Source organism: Zerene cesonia, chromosome 28 (genome assembly GCF_012273895.1).
Source record: "Zerene cesonia ecotype Mississippi chromosome 28, Zerene_cesonia_1.1, whole genome shotgun sequence".
In the NCBI taxonomy this organism is placed as follows: Eukaryota; Metazoa; Arthropoda; class Insecta; order Lepidoptera; family Pieridae; genus Zerene; species Zerene cesonia.
The window spans coordinates 1,544,219-1,564,775 of record NC_052129.1 but is presented as its reverse complement, the minus strand read 5'-3'; the positions used below and the strand labels follow the sequence as shown (position 1 = coordinate 1,564,775).

Sequence of the window (20,557 nt, the reverse complement as noted above, 5' to 3'; positions counted from 1 at the left end):
ATTTTCATATAGACAAATATCAATTTTTTTATAGATCCCATCAGACGATTTGAAAAAAAAAAATATTCTACTTATAAAAACACTAACGGTCTACCTCGGCTTCGCCTGTGCTACCTATATAGCCTATGTCAATCAGCGAAGATGCATCTTTCAAATGGTGAAAGAATTTTAAAAATCGATCCAGTAGTTCTCGCTAAACAAACAAATATTTCCTCTGTATATATATTATTTTAGGAATACAAAAAGCTTATGTTTATAAATATTTAACTACATATTAACCATAGTTCTTTATTTAGACATACTTAAGTATTGTTTTAATATTCTACTAGGTAAGTTATAAAACGTACCTTATTATACAATCCGATTATACACTTTTAAAATAGCCAGCACGTATTTGTATAATGAAATTTGACACTTTAAAAACAGCTGATTCATTCCATATTATAATCACACAATACTAATATATGTCTATACTAATCTCCTAAACTGCTCACCCACCGTCCTATGCGCGAACGAAAACATTATTATTGTCTAGGACAGCACGTAATGATAAATATTTTACCCAGTGGTTACCCGAACCTGCCTCAAAGTTCAGCTTTGAGCATAAAAATTCGCCATTATTGATTATCCATACAATGTTATTTCTAGACTCCACGGAATAATATTTTACTATCCGACACACATGCACAGCGCACACACACACGTGGCCACGCACACATGCGCGTGTAAGAAAAATTCTAGTGTCGTGGGTTTTTCTTGGGCACAGGAAATGGATGGGAGACGGTGTTGTGACGCTATTTGTATGGTTTTGTAGAAATTGTTTTTATTATGGCAATTTTCAATTTAGGAATATGTTTTTAATAAATTAGCGTAATTGAAAAAATGCATGTATACTTGTTTACATTATTTATAATCATATAAATAATATCGTTAAACTTATTTTCAATGCTGTGTGCACTGAATTATATCCGATTTTATTCGATTATTCAGATAAAAGATTAGAATTAGAAGAATTGGATTAGAGAGAGAATTATTTATAAGTTTATCTTCATCGTTATATTATCGTCTTATGATTTCTTCTAACCGCCATTTAAATAAATTATTTTAAATGAACTCTTACTTTGCATAAAAGACAAAGCGTTATGTTTAACTACGTAACCTATTCAAGAATATCTAATTGATAATTAAAATAAATTATTATACCTACTGAAGAAACTGTTTAAAAACCATTATAATTTAATTTATGGTCGTATTGTTTTTATAGGTCGAATATTAATAGAATAAGTACATGTAATTGGAAATTAATGCAAGCTTTTTTCAATAGAATTTTAAAACATGTAAATTAAAATCGATTTTAATGGTTTATGATCCATGTTTGAATTTATATAACGTATCCTAAAGCGTCTCAATATTTTAAAAGAAGCGTTTAATCATGGAGTAGCGTAATAATTTAAAAATAACATTATAATAACGTCTTGATCTTTGTTTTAAATTTTCTTGATACAATTCTACCAAACCTTTTTTTATTTTATCATATCATTTTATATTATCATACACGATTGTTAATTTACTATCCAAAGCCACTTCATTCAAGTTTTGAAACAGTTATTTAAAAGAAATATAGCAATCGACTCCATACCTTTCTATCGCAGCACACCTACACACGTGAACCACCCGTCCCGCTCACACACACGTGTCTAGACAGAGACGTCCGAGTTTAGGACTAACATGTTATATGTTAGCGAGGTCACGGATATAAAATCGTTTTTCTTACGTATATATAAATATGACATAACTACGTCGTAGAAGGCAATACGATCTTCAATAATTTGAAATTATTGCTTCTGTCTGTCTATATGACGATATAGAACTGTAGTAGGTACTAGAAACATCGATGATAATAAATCAAATATAAATGTTCCGTTTGTTTGCACATGTGAATCTCTTGAAGTAATTTATCAGGTCGTTGTATGGTTGCGCACTAATATGAGAAGAGTATGTTTGTTTGAAGGCGTAATCTCAGAACCTACTAGCCCGATTTCAAAAATTATTTCACTGTTGAATATGTAGGTGATCCCGGAATGCTTTACTATATAAGAGCTATAGGTAAAACCGGGGCGGACTGCTAATTTCGAAATAAAACACACACTTAAAATCTTAAAATAAACCTAATAAATCATATTTGTAAAATGGAGTAATTTGATAGCCTGATCTTTACCCCTTTCTTCATATAAAAAGCATATTAAAATATATTTTCATATCCATTCATATTTTAAACTAGAACGCGCTAAGAAATCTTCATAAAAGCTTATTGCAGCTTTTGAAAGCGCACTCAGCCTTAATGTTCTTTGAATATACACAAATACTTAAAATTGTAAAGCTCTATGTATTATAATAATAATAAACTGGAGATTTGATTATAGCGCCATCTATGCTAAAATGGGGGCATAAAACAGTATACAGTACGATAATGGCGTATGTTTATGTAGAAAATATCTATTTGCCTAATACAAAGCTAGTTTAATCCCTGGATAAATATTTTTTTAACGATATTAAGATTTATTACAGTAATTTTTATTTCGACTACGTTTTTTATATTATTTATAAAGTCAATATTTAAAACTTTTATAAAAACTTTGTAACCACAATTCTAACAAATAAATCAACAAAATTTATTACTATATCCTAATATTATAAACATGAGTGATTTGTTTGTAGGTATGTATTGATAATGTTTACACAAAAAATACTGCACCGATTTAAATATTTCTTTGAACATTAGACAACTTTACTTAGTGGTAGGGATTCCATTTGTATTTATTATATAGACATTTATATAGATTATCTTGTTAAGGCAATGTATACGTTAAGTCACACATAAGTTATGTCTTTGTCAGATAGAACGGGTGATTAACACGCGTCAGAGCGCTATCCCACTGTCCGACGGTATATGACCGTGTAGACATAATTCGGCGTCATAAGCGTCAGATTAGCTCTCTGACGCACACTAAGTTTGCGTTCTATCTAACATAGCCGTTGACGGTAAAAAATGGCTAACGTAAACATGTAGAACATTTACTTACCTACCTGGTTGCCTGGCAGAAATTGCTGTTTTGCAATAAGGCCGCCTCATGTATAAACGATATTTTTATACTGTTTATTGTTTTCTTGTTTCTGTCTAAGTTTGAGCAATAAAATATTAAAAATAAATAAATAAATAAATAAATGTATTTACCCGACAGCACTGTCAACAAAAGGATGGTTTGGATTACGCCGCGTGGTCACGCCCACGAGGCGCCATGACCATCAAGCAGGGTTATGAGGTGAGATTTAGTAAAGCCACGTGTTCATTAGACCACTAATTAGCGATTTTATTGAACGAATAGACGGTTGAAATATGGTTTATTTTTATGGCTTAATTTCCTCGCCCTATCGAATTAATTCCTTTCCCATTAATACTTATTCATTAATTCTTAAAGCGGGCGTTTGCTGCCCTATCTTTTTTCATGGGCGGTGGTAAACGCTTACCATCAGACCATCACAACGAGATTAGCTCGGTTTTACATAAGAGGAACAATTCAATCAAAACTAGTGACAAATTAAGGGACAAATTCTATCATAATAAATGTAATTCATCGTCCACACTTGCATATAATTTTATGAATGGACGTATGCGATGCGATAATTACATGCACTTATAATGTTTGACAAGCATGTACTAAACGGTTTCAATTAACTAATTGCCTAATTAGCCGCAGTAAAGAGCTCTGATTAACGTTTTTACCTGAGTTTTTACATTTATTCTTCATTCATTTATTGTTATAAATATTCTTTTAGTTATATTGTATGCAATTTTAGCCCGAAATTGTAACCTTTTGTTTTACCTGCATAAACGTTTTGATTGTCGACTTATTGATTGTTTCGCCAAATAATTTAATGAACTTAAGTTTAAAAAGTAGGGTTAAGAGCATTATAAAAGAGTAGCTGCGCGCCGCGGTTTCACCCGCGTAAGTCCGTATCCCGTAGGAATATCGGGATAAAAAGTTGCCTATATGTTATTCCAGTTGTTCAGCTGTCTACGTACCAAATTTAATTGCAATCGGTTCAGTAGTTTTTGCGTGAAAGAGCAACTAACACACACATCCTTACAAACTTTCGCATTTATAATATTAGTAGGTTTAGTAGGAAGATATTTTATTATTAAATGGCGGATTGGTACAACGTTTGTTCCAGTTGACGTTGAAGTTATATAGTTATATAGTTATTAAGTAATATAGTTATTCTAACTTCTAAAAGTGGTCTAATGATAATGTGGCTTTAAGAAGGTGTAGTCATTGATAGTTCTGCAGCTTTGGTATATGTTTAGTTATTGTTTTAGCGCTGTAATCTTGTTTAATTTATCGCTTGTTTAAATTAGGTGTGTAGCTTTATGTTGCTTTAACTAGATTAGGAATGTCATGGTTTTTGCTCAAAATATAAATGATACCTACAAGAAAAAGAGTTATAAGAAATTTTTCATATTCTTTTGTATATAATCTACGTTTTGAGAACAAAGCAATCGAAGGTATTATTGTTTCATTCGTTAATACTCATCCCGGTTTAGGCGATATGCTATTTTACGATACAAATTCTGTTGTTAGTTATATAAACAATGAATTGAAATGTCTGAGTTTCTATATTATTTTTATATTTGTGTATATAAATAAACTAATCTTATTTTTGTGTATTGGTTGTTATTTTATATAATACTATATTTACTATTTATATAATACTATATTTACTAATATTATAAAGTTGAAGAGTTTGTTTGTTTGAACGCACTAATCTCAGGAACTACTGGTCCGATTTGAAAAATTCTTTCAGTGCCTATTATTTCTCTATTAGCCTAGACAGCCTATTTATTGAGGAAGCCTATATGCTATATATGCACGGGCGAAGCCGGGGCGGAGCGCTAGTTGATAATAAATCCTGTTATATATCAATATTATATGTTATAGATGATGATCAAGACCGAAGTCCATAATATAAAAACTACTACCTAAAACCTAGTCTGGTTAATTTAGATTTTAGGTAGTAAAAACCTAAAAATATTAAGTGCTTTATAAGTTGGTTTCGATTAATAAACATTTTTAAGTGGATATTTCTTTTTTTTTCTTCTTTTGTCCTTATTAATTAGTGTTAAAATCTATTTAACTCATTCGTCTCACTTATAAGCCATGGTCCATTAGTTCGTGAATCTTAAGTATGGAAAGTTATAATTTATTAATGTCCCGGGGGCCAATGTTGGGACAAAGCGGATCATTTGCAATCTGTCCGCCGCAGGACCCGCCCTAGCACTTACACTTGACTTTGTATGCATTTTTATATCACAATATGTAGGCATTACTATCACTATCCGTCGCATGCGGCTTCGTCCACTTTGTTTTATTAAAAAAATGTAGTAGTAGGTTATGTTGCTTCGAAACAAAATTTTGTGCTTTTTACTATATCAAATTAAATAACATTTAATAACTGTCAATACATATAGAATTTGTGTGCAGAGCTGTTATACAGTTATTATTAATCAAAAAGTCTATTTAATTCGTTTAAATTAATATGAAATACAATTTTATGTTCTTAATCAATATTATATAATTTACAAATATGAAAATATCAATATTTTATCCAAAATTTTCACACACCAGAAGCTTCAAAATTATTTTTTATCATGAAGCATGATAAATTATGAATTATTGTAATGACAATTATTGATACCCTCATACCCAACCCTCATAGGAGGCCTGTGTCCCAGCAGTGGGAACATATATGGGCTGATGATGATGATGATGATGATGAATTATTGATATAGACTCCAGACATGAATCCATCATCAGACCCGATTCCTGCGAGAATAAAACCACATTGTTTAAACTGAAACATTTTGCAGGTAGATTTATATCCTAACAACACAGCATAAGTTCTTTTAATCACGACACGGAGTGAGGGAACCTTAAGCTGAATTCTTACGATAGTATTACGTCTTTGAAAATTTTAATAGCTCAATATATTACAGCTTATGTGTTTTTAAAATAAAAATTTCACAAGAAAACCGGTTGTTTACTTCGTAAAATAAAAATCCGGATCTCGGTTCACCCTAAAACGCAGAAAGTGGGTCGGAAAAACAACTATTTGTTACAAGCGCGCAGTTTATGTCAAAATTTGCTATTAAGCACGATAGATGGCGCTGTTTTAAAAAGATTCCACGCTGCTCGGACGTTGACGCGATATATTCCTTTTACGACACAGCTTAAAGAAATCGCTTTTGGAGTTTCGTTTTCGGGAAACGTTTATTAAGATGAGATTATTTGACAAAATATAACAAGATTCGTCACGTCGCTTCACGTTCTAAATCAATTTTTATAATTTTCAGTTTTTTACTCACATTACATATGCCTATAGAGGAAATAACAGATTCTATGATAAAGTTTCGTTGACATTCAGTATTATTTTACACTTGGTCAAGTCTGGCGAAGCGGGGGAGAGCGTCTAGGGTTATACATTTCCATAATTACGTGGTAACGATGATATATATTAAGAAGCAGGTCAGTTTCCACCCATTTCCCCCGAACTAAAACCTTCGATCAGTTAAATTGAATCGGGGGTTGTTTTGGGACGCTATCTTTGATAAATTAATTTGGTTAACCCGTTTACTGCGGCATACATTTTGATTTAGTATTGTTGTTTTTTTTTGGTTATTCCATAGTTTTGAGTTATGTATTTCATAATTAAACTGGTAAATGTTTCTTTCCTTGTTAGTTTTTTATTATGTATTTGTATGTTTGTTGAATAATGTATTGTTATTCGTATTTGTATCAGATTAAGTTAGGATTTACTCTTAAGTAATAATCAGTGTATTATCTAGTACTAAAATCTAAAAACTTTTAGACTTTTAATATAAATATGCATGGCGAACTAACAAAATATGAAGGTTCTCAATTAGCTTTTTTTTCTGTTTTACATACAGATGCTGTTCTAGAAGTCTAATAATCTATACAAAGAGAACTAACTGTTATTGTGTATATTTCGTTGGAATTGTTTGGAATAATTTATAAAATATTTTGCACGTGGTATGTATTCTATTTATTGTAGTATCTTTGTTGGAGATAAACTAAAACCATAAAAAACAGCAGTAAGCGTTGCAAAGTACATGTTTCGATATACACGGTCAGAACTTTAGTGAACTTTTAATATTAATCATCCCCAGAGCAAGTGGCGAGGGTGACCAAATTCAATAATATAATCGGACCAATGCATTAATAACGCACGATTTGACACCGTGGTCACACTAATTTACGAGTGTTACGAAATGTTAGTTTGGTTCTGCCCTTTGATGGAATTTAATTAATATCGTGTTAGCTGGTTTCTGGAATTCTCTAATTTCAAAATTTAAATGTAGGTTTTCATGTATATTACGGAGTGTTCCACGTATCGTAATGTATGTTTATAAAAATGGATCGTCAAATGCGTTGGTGACTGTAAACTCGAGAACGGCTCGACCAATTCGGATAACTGTTCTTCATTTTTTATTTTTCCTCCTCTATTGTTACAAGTGATTATGGACGGTGATGACCAGCTTACATCAGGTGACCTTTGCTTGCTCTACCATAAAAATACCATTAATTATATAAGAGTTAGCGCCAAGGTTCATCTAAATCCATAAGCACTTGTAGCGAATAAGCTATTTTTTAATTATCATAGCATTATAATTTTATTTGATTTAGTATTGGTTGCCTATAATTATGCGCTAAGTCTGTAATTTTAAGTTGATAAAGCTTTCTATCCATGTTTTCGTGTATCACGTTGGTGATCCTAATAAATAAATAACCAATTCTGATGTACTCACGTAAGAATAAAATCTGTATACCTATATTAAAGAAGTTTTTCACTTTACCGTAACATACTTTGATATGTTACTTGGACATTGAATGTTTATAAAACATCTATTCTATTCCACTTTGTTCTAAACAAAAAATTGAACGATTCTTCTCTATTTCTCTTCCAGGCCAAGATGACAAATGATGGCAGCGTCCACCAGAAGACTGATGACAGGCTGGGTCACCACCAGTCCATGAGCCAGATGCTGTATGGCACTGGGCTGGGGCCGGGGCGATCTGGTAATTACATTTAAAATTTAAGTCTCGTAATTAATGGCTTTAAACTTTTCTTAAAATCTTAGGAAACGTCTGACAATTTGAAAGCCAAAAATTTTTTGGTGAATATATTTGTTTTTTTATTAATGTTGGTATCATGTAGACAGTGGTGTTTATAAGAGTTAACTCGATTATTTATTTGTCTAAAATAGAATTGTGTCAAAAAATACCTTAAGCAAATTAAGGTTAACTTTAAAGGGTTACGAAACGTGGATGAATAAAAGTTATTTATATATCACTTAAAAATGTGAATTAAGAAAGACTATTACGTGATTATACTTGAGTATAAATTAGCTTCTCAGATGTAAGAAACCTTTAGGCAAGATTCTAATATGGGAAAAATAACCTATACAGATCGCCTAGTTCCATCCTTTTTCCACACTGACTGGCACTACTCCTGCTCTAAGACATTATGATATGCCATCTAAAATTACATAGATTTTCTATTAATCCAGAAACCACATATAAATCGGAAGTATTTAGCTATTCAACTCTAATCTGTAATAATAATATGTATTTATTCTACTTTTAAGAAAAAGGTCTGTTAAATTTGTGCACACTGTATTAACCTTTAATTATCTGTTACTTTTCTAAAGAACATTATAATATTTATATTAAGAATCACTGTGAATAAATGTTGATTGACAAAATAAAAAAATAAACGTGTGACATATAAACCCATACCTTCCAGGGTCGTCATCCTCATCGCCAGTGGGGGGCAACACGGGCAGTGGGCTGCTGGTGGTCCCTCAGCCGCTGGGCAAGGGCCCCACGAAGCTACAACCGCTGCACGCACACGCGAGGAAGTATCACTGCAAGATGTGCCCACAGGTACGATTTTTTTTGTGAAGTTCCGTGTACTGGGGTATGGGGCAGATGATATACATCTGTTTCACTGATCGATTTTCTTTATGGACAAGTAGGTGATCAGCCTTCTGTGTCCTGCCAGACCGAGACATTTTCAAACCACAGGTACGATAAGACTTGTGTATTTTTTAACTGACGTCCCGGAACCAAGATTCGATTTGATTTTTGTTATTGTGAACAATGGAGCTGGTGGGTCGCCTGATAGGAAGCGCTTAGTGGTATGCCACTGTGTTTCGTACGGTGAGTGGGGGAGCCGGACGCCCGTCCTTTACACCCGTCCCAGTCCATTCCTTCTTTCCAGTCGTCAATCCTTTCCTCTTCCCTTACCCTTTAAAAGCGGACAGCGCATCCGCAGAAGCACTACCTAATGTTTGTGGATGGTGATCACTAACCATCAGGCGAAGCACCAGCTCAGTTGCCCGCTATGACATAAAAAAGGTGATCATTCATGATGTTAGGAAATGACTCTAACGTAATAAACCAAATTCGCTTATAATAACTAAAATATCCTTATTAAAAGCCTTGATGCATGAATTTATTTATTTATTTATTTATACAGTAACAAGTAATTTACAGGTTTTACCCCAAAGCATTACATGTTTCGTTTGCATGAAAAAATATAAAAAATAGTATACAATTTTCATTTTACACTTAAATATTTTAAAACATTTGATTTATATATATTCAAGGACGTATTAAATAAATCTGTCTCCGGTAGCAAAGCGAGCAAATCGTTTACTAATTTTACTGACCGCACCAACGGGGCATTTTTACCTCCGAATCGAATTTAAGACTATATCGTAATGTCACAACTACGCAATAAAAAGCATATAATTAAATAAAATTAACTTCCTCATAAGAAAATGTATTTTCTCCAAGCATTTCCTTAATATACTCCGCTGTATGAAACCAAATACCTCGATAGGTTCTTAAAACTGGCTCTCGGATCTGATAATCGGTTGATACGAAACAATGACTGGTTGTTAAGGCGAGTTTACACACAATAATTAATATGAAAGACAATCTTTACTTTTAATAAACAGTGGAGAAAAATTAAATATTCAAAAGTGTAAATTATAGAATGTTTATCGCCCGCGGCGTTAAGTTAGAAAATCTGAAAAAAAAACAAACAAAAAATTTTAAATTTACCTGTCCTATATACCTACTTAGTATTTATGTGTATAATTTTTTTCATTGATGCTTTTAAAAGAGCTCATTAGATTTCATACTAGCTGACCCGCGTTATTGATGACGCGTGTCTGCTAGTATGTCTGTATAACCAAAACTCATATAGTATCCATCTATAGGCTGACCGCTACTTCTCTCTTAGTACTTGCTATTGATCCGCCCCGGCTTCGCTCGGGTGCAATTATGCATTAAATTTACATATAAACCTTCCTCTTGACTAACTCTATCATAATATAATGAATGTATGGTTTATTCCTCTTTCGGCTTATCGTATCTGTATGAAAATTGTCCTATAATAATATAGGAATACTAGCTGCACCCTGCGGTCTCACCCGCGTAAGTCCGTATCCCGTAGGAATATCGGGATAAAAAGTTGCCTATATGTTATTCCAGTTGTCCAGCTGTCTACGTACCAAATTTCATTGCAATCGGTTCAGTGGCTTTTCCGTGAAAGAGTAACAAACACACGCACATCCTTACAAACTTTCGCATTTATAATATTAGTAAGACTAGGAAGTAGGATTATAGGATTAGATAGATTATAAATAACACATAAACTACTTTTTATCTGTACCAGGCGAGTGACGCCGCGAGTTAAAGCCAGTGTACTATATATAATTAAGTATGCATTGTAAACGCGCCTTAACGACACAAATTTTTTAAAAATGGCGTCGATGGCAAAATGATAATGAGACGGCCGGCTGTCACTCATCAAAATTCAATTCGCTAGTGTAGGTACGGTTCGCAGAAACGATTTGCGGGAAATTCGATTTTATCATACTTTCCTTTTGTGCGAATTATCTCCGATATGATATAAGCAATTTGAATTTAAGTGCTTGGTTACAAGGCCAAGTTTGGTTAAGGAATAATATGATTGTATATAGAAATTAAAAACTTTTTAACGGATTTTAAACGCGATTTATTCATGTCTCCCCGTGACCACGCCCGCTGTAAAGTGTTCGAAACGTCGGGTTAATAATGTAGTGAATAAATCGCGTTTAAGATCCGTTAAAAATTTTTAAATTTCTAAATGTATAATACTCGCGTAAAATCAAACACAAGAAAATACTAATATGGTTGTATCCAATGTCTTATGTTTTGCTTTCACCTAAATTGGGTTAAAAAGATAGTCTTAAAACTAAGAAATTAGTCATTTCACGTACATATTAAGATTTTTTATTAATTTTTCATCGTAATATTATACTAGCCTTCTTACACATTTTTATTCACAATTTTCTTGTAAAGGTCTAACTAAAAATCAAATAAATGTCATTGCTGTTTATTTATTTTTTTCGTATTACCGATGTTCTGTATAAGTTAAGGTTTAAAAGCTATATGTTTTTAGATGAGTAGAATGAAGATATATTTGTTTTTTTTTCATTTGACGGTAATAGATACATTAAAAGAATCACTTAACCGCGTTTGAAAAAAGCAACAAAAGTATGAACGAATATTAATGAACTAACTTAGACGGTTTCATACTATAAAGCTGAGTAAGTTGGACAGGACTGACTCGGACTTAACTTAAAGTATTTACATCGCTAGCTTTCAACATTATGTCTTATATATTTTAATCGTTTTATGCAAACATCTATTTACTTAAACGTATGGAATTAACACACAACGTAAGGTATGGAGGGCAAATCATTATTGCCTTTAAATAAGTAATTATCCCTTTATAGAAATACCTTGTAATGACTTACCTACTAGCCCTAGAAAAAATGATGTAACATTTCCCATATGACGCCTGAGTTATTTTTTTAATTATCACTAGTTGTGCCGCGCGATTTCATCCGTGGATAAACTGGTGGGCTTGAGCAAGTTTTTGTTTAGTCAGATAACTTGATACTACTAGGTCTTATATATTATTCTGATAGATAAGCTACGACACTGCCATGTATCATCTAAATCCGTTCAGTGGTTTTCGCGTGACAGAGCAACAAACAAACATACATCTTAGCAAATTTTCACGGTTTTAATAAATAAACATAAGAGAGTAAATTACGATTTTTATTTATTTGTTATATTAAAATACTTGGGTCAGATTTTTATACTAACGGTACCTTATCCCGCATTGATTTAATTGTCCATTAATTTTTTGCTCATCGTACTGCGATTTCAAACAAACAAACATAAAATGCAAGGTTAATTATTGTATTAATGATAATTAGCAATATCCAAATAACTTTGCTCAAAACTCCCTTTCCCTTCCCTTTTAAAGACAATTACAAAATACTAGTTTGTCTGGGTTTGGGACATGAGCGAAAATAAAATTATATAATATTTGCATTTATTTTCTCTAATTAATGCATGTTTGTGTTCAAAATTTTATATTAATCTGTACAGTCGTTTAACCGTAACAAATGAATGATGCAATGTATTCTAATATTATACAGAGGAGGTTTGTATGTAATTTATAATGTTTTCACCGGGGGTTTACCGGATTAAACCTCGTTTCTCAGGTCTTAAGCTATCTTGGTAACAAGATTTTAACAAATCGGTTGTTTGATTTAGGCGTGAAGAAGAGACGGACAGTCGGAGTTACTGCCCTATTAATAATATTAGAAGGGATTTAATTAAATCCAATCAATAAAGTTACCCTACTAATATAAGCGCGAAAGTTAGTTAAAATGTATGGATGTTTGTAACTCTTTCACACAAAATCCTCTGTTAGGTTATGTACCGGATACCACGCGAGTAAAGCCGCAGGCTCCAGCTAGTTCGTTATAGTTATCGCCATAGCAACAGATACAAAATGAAAAGCGAATATTCGCGAAAAACTAAGAGTCATTTAGGCCGTGGTTAATCAAAACAGTAGGAAGAATGTCATCGCAAAAATAGCGCATACCGGGCCGGTCGGACGGACGGACGGACGGACAAAAAGCTGGATCGGTTGATACTTATTGCTATTGTGTAAATTTTCGCATTCCGCCGAACCGCTAGCCCGCTTTCGGTGCCGATTCAGGGTAGTGCAACTTTTGGTAACTTGAAATATCATGGAGTTAAAAACATCTATTTAATAATTTATATACTAACAACACTTTTCATTTTATTAAAACACATTACTATAATACTATAAAAATACATATATTTACTTTAAATAAAGCAAATCCTTACAAATACTCGTATCATCATCGTGTGTTGTTATTTTGTTTGTTTGTCTTGGTTACACGTCACATTTCATGTTATGTTTTTGTGCCAGGATATAGTTTGTTGGCTAAAAAGTGACATTTTAGTAAGTGACTTGAAAGTAGTACTTTTTATCGTGGTGGATTGATCGGTGAAACATCTTATTTCTATGAGGATATGTTTACAAGCTCACATTTAATGTGTAAGATTCAGTGGCGTAGCTAGGGGGACAAGGGCCCTGGTGCATAGGGAAAGAATCGGGCCCTCCTCCCCTCTTTCCGCGTTCCTCCCCTCTTTCAAAGCTGAGGTTAGAGGGCCCCCTGAGCTCCGGGGCCCTGGTGCACTGCACCACCTGGCCCTATGATAGCTACGCCACTGGTAAGATTGTCTGCGTTTGTTACCCAATCACGCTAGAATGACTAAAAGTATTTGGATGAAAGTTGCAATAATTTAAACAAAACAGATCATCACTCATTCAATTAAAACTATCGACTTGTAAAAGAACACTTATCTGGTATTTTCTTGTGTTTGATTTTACGCGTTTAGAAATTAAAAACTTTTTAACGGATTACTTATCTTTTTGCACCATTCTATAAGTGGGTAAACCATATAAATATAGTCGTATAATAATAAATAAAGGCAAAAAAAAAAATTTTAAGAGTATCGATTTGATCCTTGAGCTTTGATCATATTTTTTTATAATCATTAATGTCATTATAGCAAATTTTCATCATTTTCACTCTATTTATATTTTAAGTCCTAGAACATGTCAAAATTGATAAGCAAAATGGCTGCAAATTGCGTGTTGGATTACTAATTATGGAATTTTAAATAGTTGTAGGTAGTTATCATAATAAAACGCGTCAATTATCGCATAAATTGTAAAGATACTATTGAATAACATTGCATTATTTAATTTAATTAGTTGAGTCATGTTGGTTTCTTTAATTAGTTGCTTTTGTTCTTTTTTTAATTAAGTGAAGCCCGCCATGAGTTAGACGACATCGCCTATTTGCCTCGTTATTTCTGTTCTTAATATCAATTCTTTTTTTAATTTTATTTTTATAAACGTTTGGTAAACAACATAACCTGGTATTTTCCTATATTTGATTTTACGCGAGTATTATATGATAGACACTCCGGTCTCCCCGTGACCACGCTCGCTGTGTGTTCGAAACATCGGGTTAATAATATAATGAATAAATCGCGTTTAATATCCGTCAAAAAGTCTTTACTTTCTAAACATAAATTGATTTTGATTTTACATATTGAGTTATCATTACAGTTATAATAATAAACTTTGTTGAATTCAGTGTTATAAATTTCATGTTGCAATATTAATACAGTCCTTATCAACCTGTGTCCGTAAATTTATGCTTCAAACATACTAAAATACAGCAAAATCCATATATAATTAGCTAATAATTACCATCAAACATAAGAAATAATATTCAACCAATAACATATTACACACAAAAGGTTGCCAACTCCTATCGAGCTTTAGAAATGGCCGACGACCGCCAGAAATGTGGCCGTAGGAGACTAACTGTTTTTTAATTATCATGTTCGATCCACGAATTCTTCCTCATATTACCATCGGCGCTTGTGTTGGTGCCCTTTGAAAGGTCAGTTAATGAAAGCTGAAGATAAAACCTAGCTTTTTGCTAGATGTTAATAACAAAAGGTGCTTTAGAAGTGTTTGCGAAGTTTTCTACCAAAAATTCCAATTTGCTATGGATAAAATGATTTTTTATGATGGTAACACATCTAGGCATGAATGAATAATGCTGTGATAAGGCATAGACCTATACGAGACGAAGTAACTCAGTCAAGCGCGACTATCTACTAATATTGACAACCATTTATGTCCTTCAATATGGATAAATAATTGTATTTTTACGATTGACTAACGGTACGCTCCGGCTTCCCCTGTGTACTTATTTCTCTCCATAAAACCCTTAGCAAAATTCTTTAAAAATTTTAACCCAATTGGTCGAGCCGTTCTCGAGTTTTACGATTAGCAACACATTTGGCGATTTCTGTACTTCAACCCATTTAGCTGTTACGAGTGATTTTATACGAAACAAATAAATATGGATTGTAAAAAAACTATATGAACACGCTTTTGTGATAGAATTCAATTGTTTCTCTTACTTTCAAATCCTATCCTATTCCTACTAATATCCTGTCCTTCCTACTAATCCTATTAATATTATAAATGCGAAAGTTTGTAAGGATGTGTGTGGGTTTGTTGCTCTTTCACGCAAAAACTTCTGAACCGATTGCAATGAAATTTGGTACGTAGATAGCTGGACAACTGGAATAACATATAAGCAACTTTTTATTCCGATATTCTTACGGGATAAGGACTTACGCGGGTGAAACCACGCGGCGCAGCTAGTGTATTATAAATGTATTGTAAATTTTAAAATAACTAGTTTTTAAGGTTTCACAACATGTCACCTAGACGGCTAATTTCTCAGCTTAGGATTTATTAGCCAGTTCTTGTCCTAACAATATTTTTAATAAAATTTCAAACGTCTTATAAGAAAATGACCGCAAAAAACAAATATTTCGAAAACCGTTTTATGACTGGACGAATTTTATTTCGTGACAAATTGACACCTATCAACCTTATTCAACTATTCCATAGCACAACCCAAATACAACTCAGCTCCCTTAACGTAGGGTTACTTTTTCTATGAACTAGCAATTAACAATAAATTCAGTGGAAATTAAACTTAATGCATTGGGAAGAGGGTTTATATTTCAATGAAACAGGGGATGGTAGTTTCTGTGATGCTTTAGGGGTGTTGATGATGGTGATTTGGGATTTCTCGTGACGTCATTTAATGTTCGTCATTACAGAGATCTGTGAAATGGAGTCTGTGATATATGGCCTAGCTATTAGCCGCGGATCCGCTTGTAATGTAGTTACTGATTTTGAGTTTTGTCAAGCACTCAATTGTGGTAGAAACAAATCTTTTGGGGTCTCAATCGGGAAATTTCATCGTTTTCAATTTAGTGGTTTAATGTATTTTTTATTTGTATAAAATAAAGGAATGTACTTTTACACTTTCTGCAAATAATTATTTTAGTACTGGATGCTCGACCCGGCTCCGCCCGGATATCAAGATTCCTGTTTTATCGCAAGGGAGTATTTAATCGGGATAAAAAGTATCCTATCACCCAAGTCAACTCATACCATGTTCGTATACCAAATTTCATCAAAATGTGTGGAGCAGTTTCAGTGGTATTGACGGCCAAATCCAATTAAACAAACTTTCACATTTATAATATTAGTGTGATGTTCCTCGATTCTTATCATATATAGGAAACAACAAAAAAACTGGTTCGTTTGTTTGAATTTAGTGTAACTATTTCTAGTTTGATTATTATTACAATGTTAGGTTATCCTATTAATATTATAAATGCGAAAGTTTGTAAGTATGGATGTATGGATGTTTGTTACTTTTTCACGTAAAAACTACTGAACCAATTGCAATGAAATTTGGTACGTAGACAGCTGGATAACTGGAAGAACATATAGGCAACTTTTTATTCCGATATTCCTACGGGATACGGACTTACGCGGGTGAAACCGCGGGGCACAGCTAGTAAAAAATAAATTAAATACTTAACACAATGCCATAAAATGCAATTTAATTGATTTGAAAAAAAGGAATATAAAAGTAATAATATACCTAATATAAAACTTACTATTGTCGTTCTTCAAGTCAATTCAACTTGGTAATTTAAATGCTTGATAACAAAAAAGAATCATGTCTTTTATTTAATCAAACTCAATGAGTTTATAATTCTCTTTCCACTCTCCAATATTGCCATGTTATAAATCAGTTGCTTAGCCATAACTATTACTTGCAACCCTTGACTTTTCGCGAAATTTATTTCGGAATAAATTACATAAACAAAAATAATAATTAAAAATATACATGTGTCGGCAGGTGGGAGTCGCACGCACTCGCAATTACGACTTGTCACGGCACTTGTTGCCATTACGGTTAGGGCTCCTAGACCGGCGGTGCGAGCTAGATAACTTTATATAAACGGTTTGTCTTACATATATTTTTAAAGTTGACAATATATAAAGCCGATGTTTCCCTAACTAGATTGCAGGGCAACCTATATTTAGGGGAAACAGCTTGCTTCTAAAGTAGATTCACAATTTGAGCTATTTGACAGCATTTTTATTAAAATTATAATTGAATATAATAGAGAAGAAAAATAAATAAATATCTATATACTTAGTTGCCTATAAGCGGAGGGGTTTGAGTATGTACGTGTGTGAGTGCGTGTGTATGTGTGTTTGTATTGTGCGTGTGTATGTAATATAAAATGGATTATCCTTTAAAATATCCTACAATACCGTATCCATATATAAAACCATACAAGAGTATGGTCAATAATCAGAGCAGATAAATAAATTATGTTACTTACAGAATTTAATGTGATAACAACTATTAATACAAATAAAATATATCTATTCGAAATTTGTATGGTTTTAATTGTAATCTACAGCTATCTGTTAACTCTAGGTTCAAAGACAGGCAGAATTGTAATACGCCTTATTGATGATTTAACATAAAGTAAGTATCATACTTATAGACTTGTTCAATATAGCATTTTAATTCATGTATTCTGTAATATTTCAATAATAAAAATATCATTTAATGAAGAAATTAAAAAACATAAAACGTTTGAAAATGTCCATAGAAATCATGGCAAACTCTCCCAAAACATCAGTTTGTTAAAGCAATAATCAATCTAATCATTATGTAAAGTTTCGCAACATATTTTACTGAAACGTCCATTACCCGTTCGACTATAAAACCACTACGCCACAGTTCTGGCCACGCAACGCAAGCAAGCGTTAGACAGTGTGCAATTAACAATTTTCATATAATCTGTATCCACGACCGTTAAACAAGCTTATCTTGATCTCTCGTATCGCAATGGAATGCTTTATGAGGGCGTAACTGCGTTTAACATATTTTTATGATATAAGTGAAATTGTCTTGCAATCGTGCGAAGTGATAAATGTTAAATTGTTGGGTTATAGCAGTGTGAGATCTCTTGGGCGTTGTACGAATAAACTGAGTATAATTGAAAACTTATGAGTCACAGCCGTGCTAGAATTATGATTAACTAGCTGCGTCCCGCGTTAGTCCGTATCCCGTAGGAATATCGGGATAAAAAGTTGCCTATATGTTATTCCAGTTGTCCAGCTATCTACGTACCAAATTTCATTGCAATCGGTTCAGTAGTTATTGCGTGAAAGAGCAACAAACACACACACATTACAAACTTTCGCATTTATAATATTAGTAGGATAATAGGATAATAGAATTCATTAAAAGAATAGTAATTCAAAGTTAATGTGAAAATTTCTTCTTTTTACGCAATTTTAATAACTTAACTTGGATATTAAATATTGTTATAGATTTTATGCAGTTGTGCCTAATTTTTCACTGCACTGTTTGTATTTTCATTGAATGATTGATTTTTCAATAACTGAGTGATTTCTTATACTTATGTATAACATTAAATGTATTATAATATAAACTAATTCAATTATATTTAAGAGGTATTCAAACATAATTAGTAAGTAAAATTTTCCTTTTTTTTGCATAAAAAATTACTATACATTTAAATTACGCGTCATATTGTTTGTCTGCGATGAACTCCTAAACGACTCACCCGATTTTAATTAAATTTGCACACCTTGTGCAATTTGAGTATAAAACATTGGATATTATTCCCGGGCGGAGTCAGGGCGTGCAGCTAGTTTATGATAATTTATCTGAGTTCCTACACCATCTATCATGGAGAATCAGTTCAAACTTCGTTAAATAACTTCAAATATATAAATTTAATAATTTCGTTCCGAAGAAACAAAGGAAAATGTCTTAAAACAACTGTGTGGTTTTGAACCCCATTCACCGCACCAGTCCCAAGCGGCTTAGTGGTTAGCAAGACGGGACAAGATTTGAAGAAAATTAAATTGTAATTCGGGATGTCTATTTGTTATTGTACCTCTGTTGATATTTGGTAGCACGTTGTGGAGCGGTCGACTGCATTTAAAGAGTATTTTATAATTTAGAAATTGAAAACTTTTTAACGGATTTTAAACGCGATTTATTATTATTATAGTCTCCCTGTGACGATGCTCGCTGTAAAGTGTTCGAAACGGGTTAATAATATAATGTATAATACTCGCGTAAAATCAAACACAAGGAAATACTGAGTATTTTAGTTTTTAGTAGAATTTTTTTGTAGACTTTCTAGATTTAACAGTATATAGGGAAGATGTGTTTCAGTTGTTAATTAATAAAGAATAGTTTAATAGATATTTTTTACATATAAACCTTCCCCTAAAATCACTCTATCTATTAAAAATATCCCATCAAAATCTGTTGCGTAGTCTAAATGATCTTAGCATAAATAGGGACAGGACGAAAGCGACTTCGCTTTATACTATGTAGTGATTTTTATTATTTATTAATTATCTTAATAAAAAACTAAACTGACTTCAAATTGAGAGAACTTGGCCAAATTTAAACGGGACATCAAATCTATCAGCTTTCAAATAAATAGGAATCATCGAAATCGGTTCTACCAAACGAAAGATCTGACGTATTAAACACAAAGCATATACACTAATGATCACTAAATCAATTTTGAATTCGGTTGAAAAACGAATCAATATTAGCGTTAATAAATACGCGTTAGTCCATATCCCGTAGGAATATCAGGATAAAAAGTTACCTATATGCTATTCCAGTTGTCCAGCTATCTACGTACCAAATTTCATTGCAATCGGATTAGTAGTTTTTGCGTGAAAGAGCAACAAACACACACATCCTTACAAACTTTATAGTAGGGGAGCCCGAGATGCTAAATGTGTATTTACTCGAGCGTTTCAGAAACCTATTGGAATTCGCAGATTATACGATAGCAAGAAAAAAAGTCCTATAGTGTTTTCAATTTTAGCGGTGGAAAAAGGTTTTTGATATTTTTTTTTTTTTGTAAAAGAAAAACGGGGCTGTGGAAATACTCAAGCACGTGAGATTTTGATATTTTAAATGCATTGGCATATCACTGAAATAAAATATAACTTATTCTTACGATTTATGTGGTAATTTCGTGGCTACAAATAAAAGGTA

At 32.6% G+C, this 20,557-nt stretch overlaps 1 protein-coding gene across 3 annotated transcripts in view; it reads left to right on the top strand.

The window, feature by feature from the left end:
* Positions 1-20,557, top strand: part of LOC119837572 (zinc finger protein rotund-like) — a 137,610-nt gene that overhangs the window by 59,425 nt on the left and 57,628 nt on the right. For 2 of the 3 annotated variants that reach the window (XM_038363199.1, XM_038363198.1), the window contains exons 4-6: positions 3,243-3,323; positions 8,042-8,153; positions 8,881-9,020. In XM_038363199.1, the coding sequence (XP_038219127.1) occupies positions 3,243-3,323; positions 8,042-8,153; positions 8,881-9,020 (333 nt within the window). The remainder of the gene's footprint in view (positions 1-3,242; positions 3,324-8,041; positions 8,154-8,880; positions 9,021-20,557) is intronic. The other variant, XM_038363200.1, reaches the window with a different exon arrangement.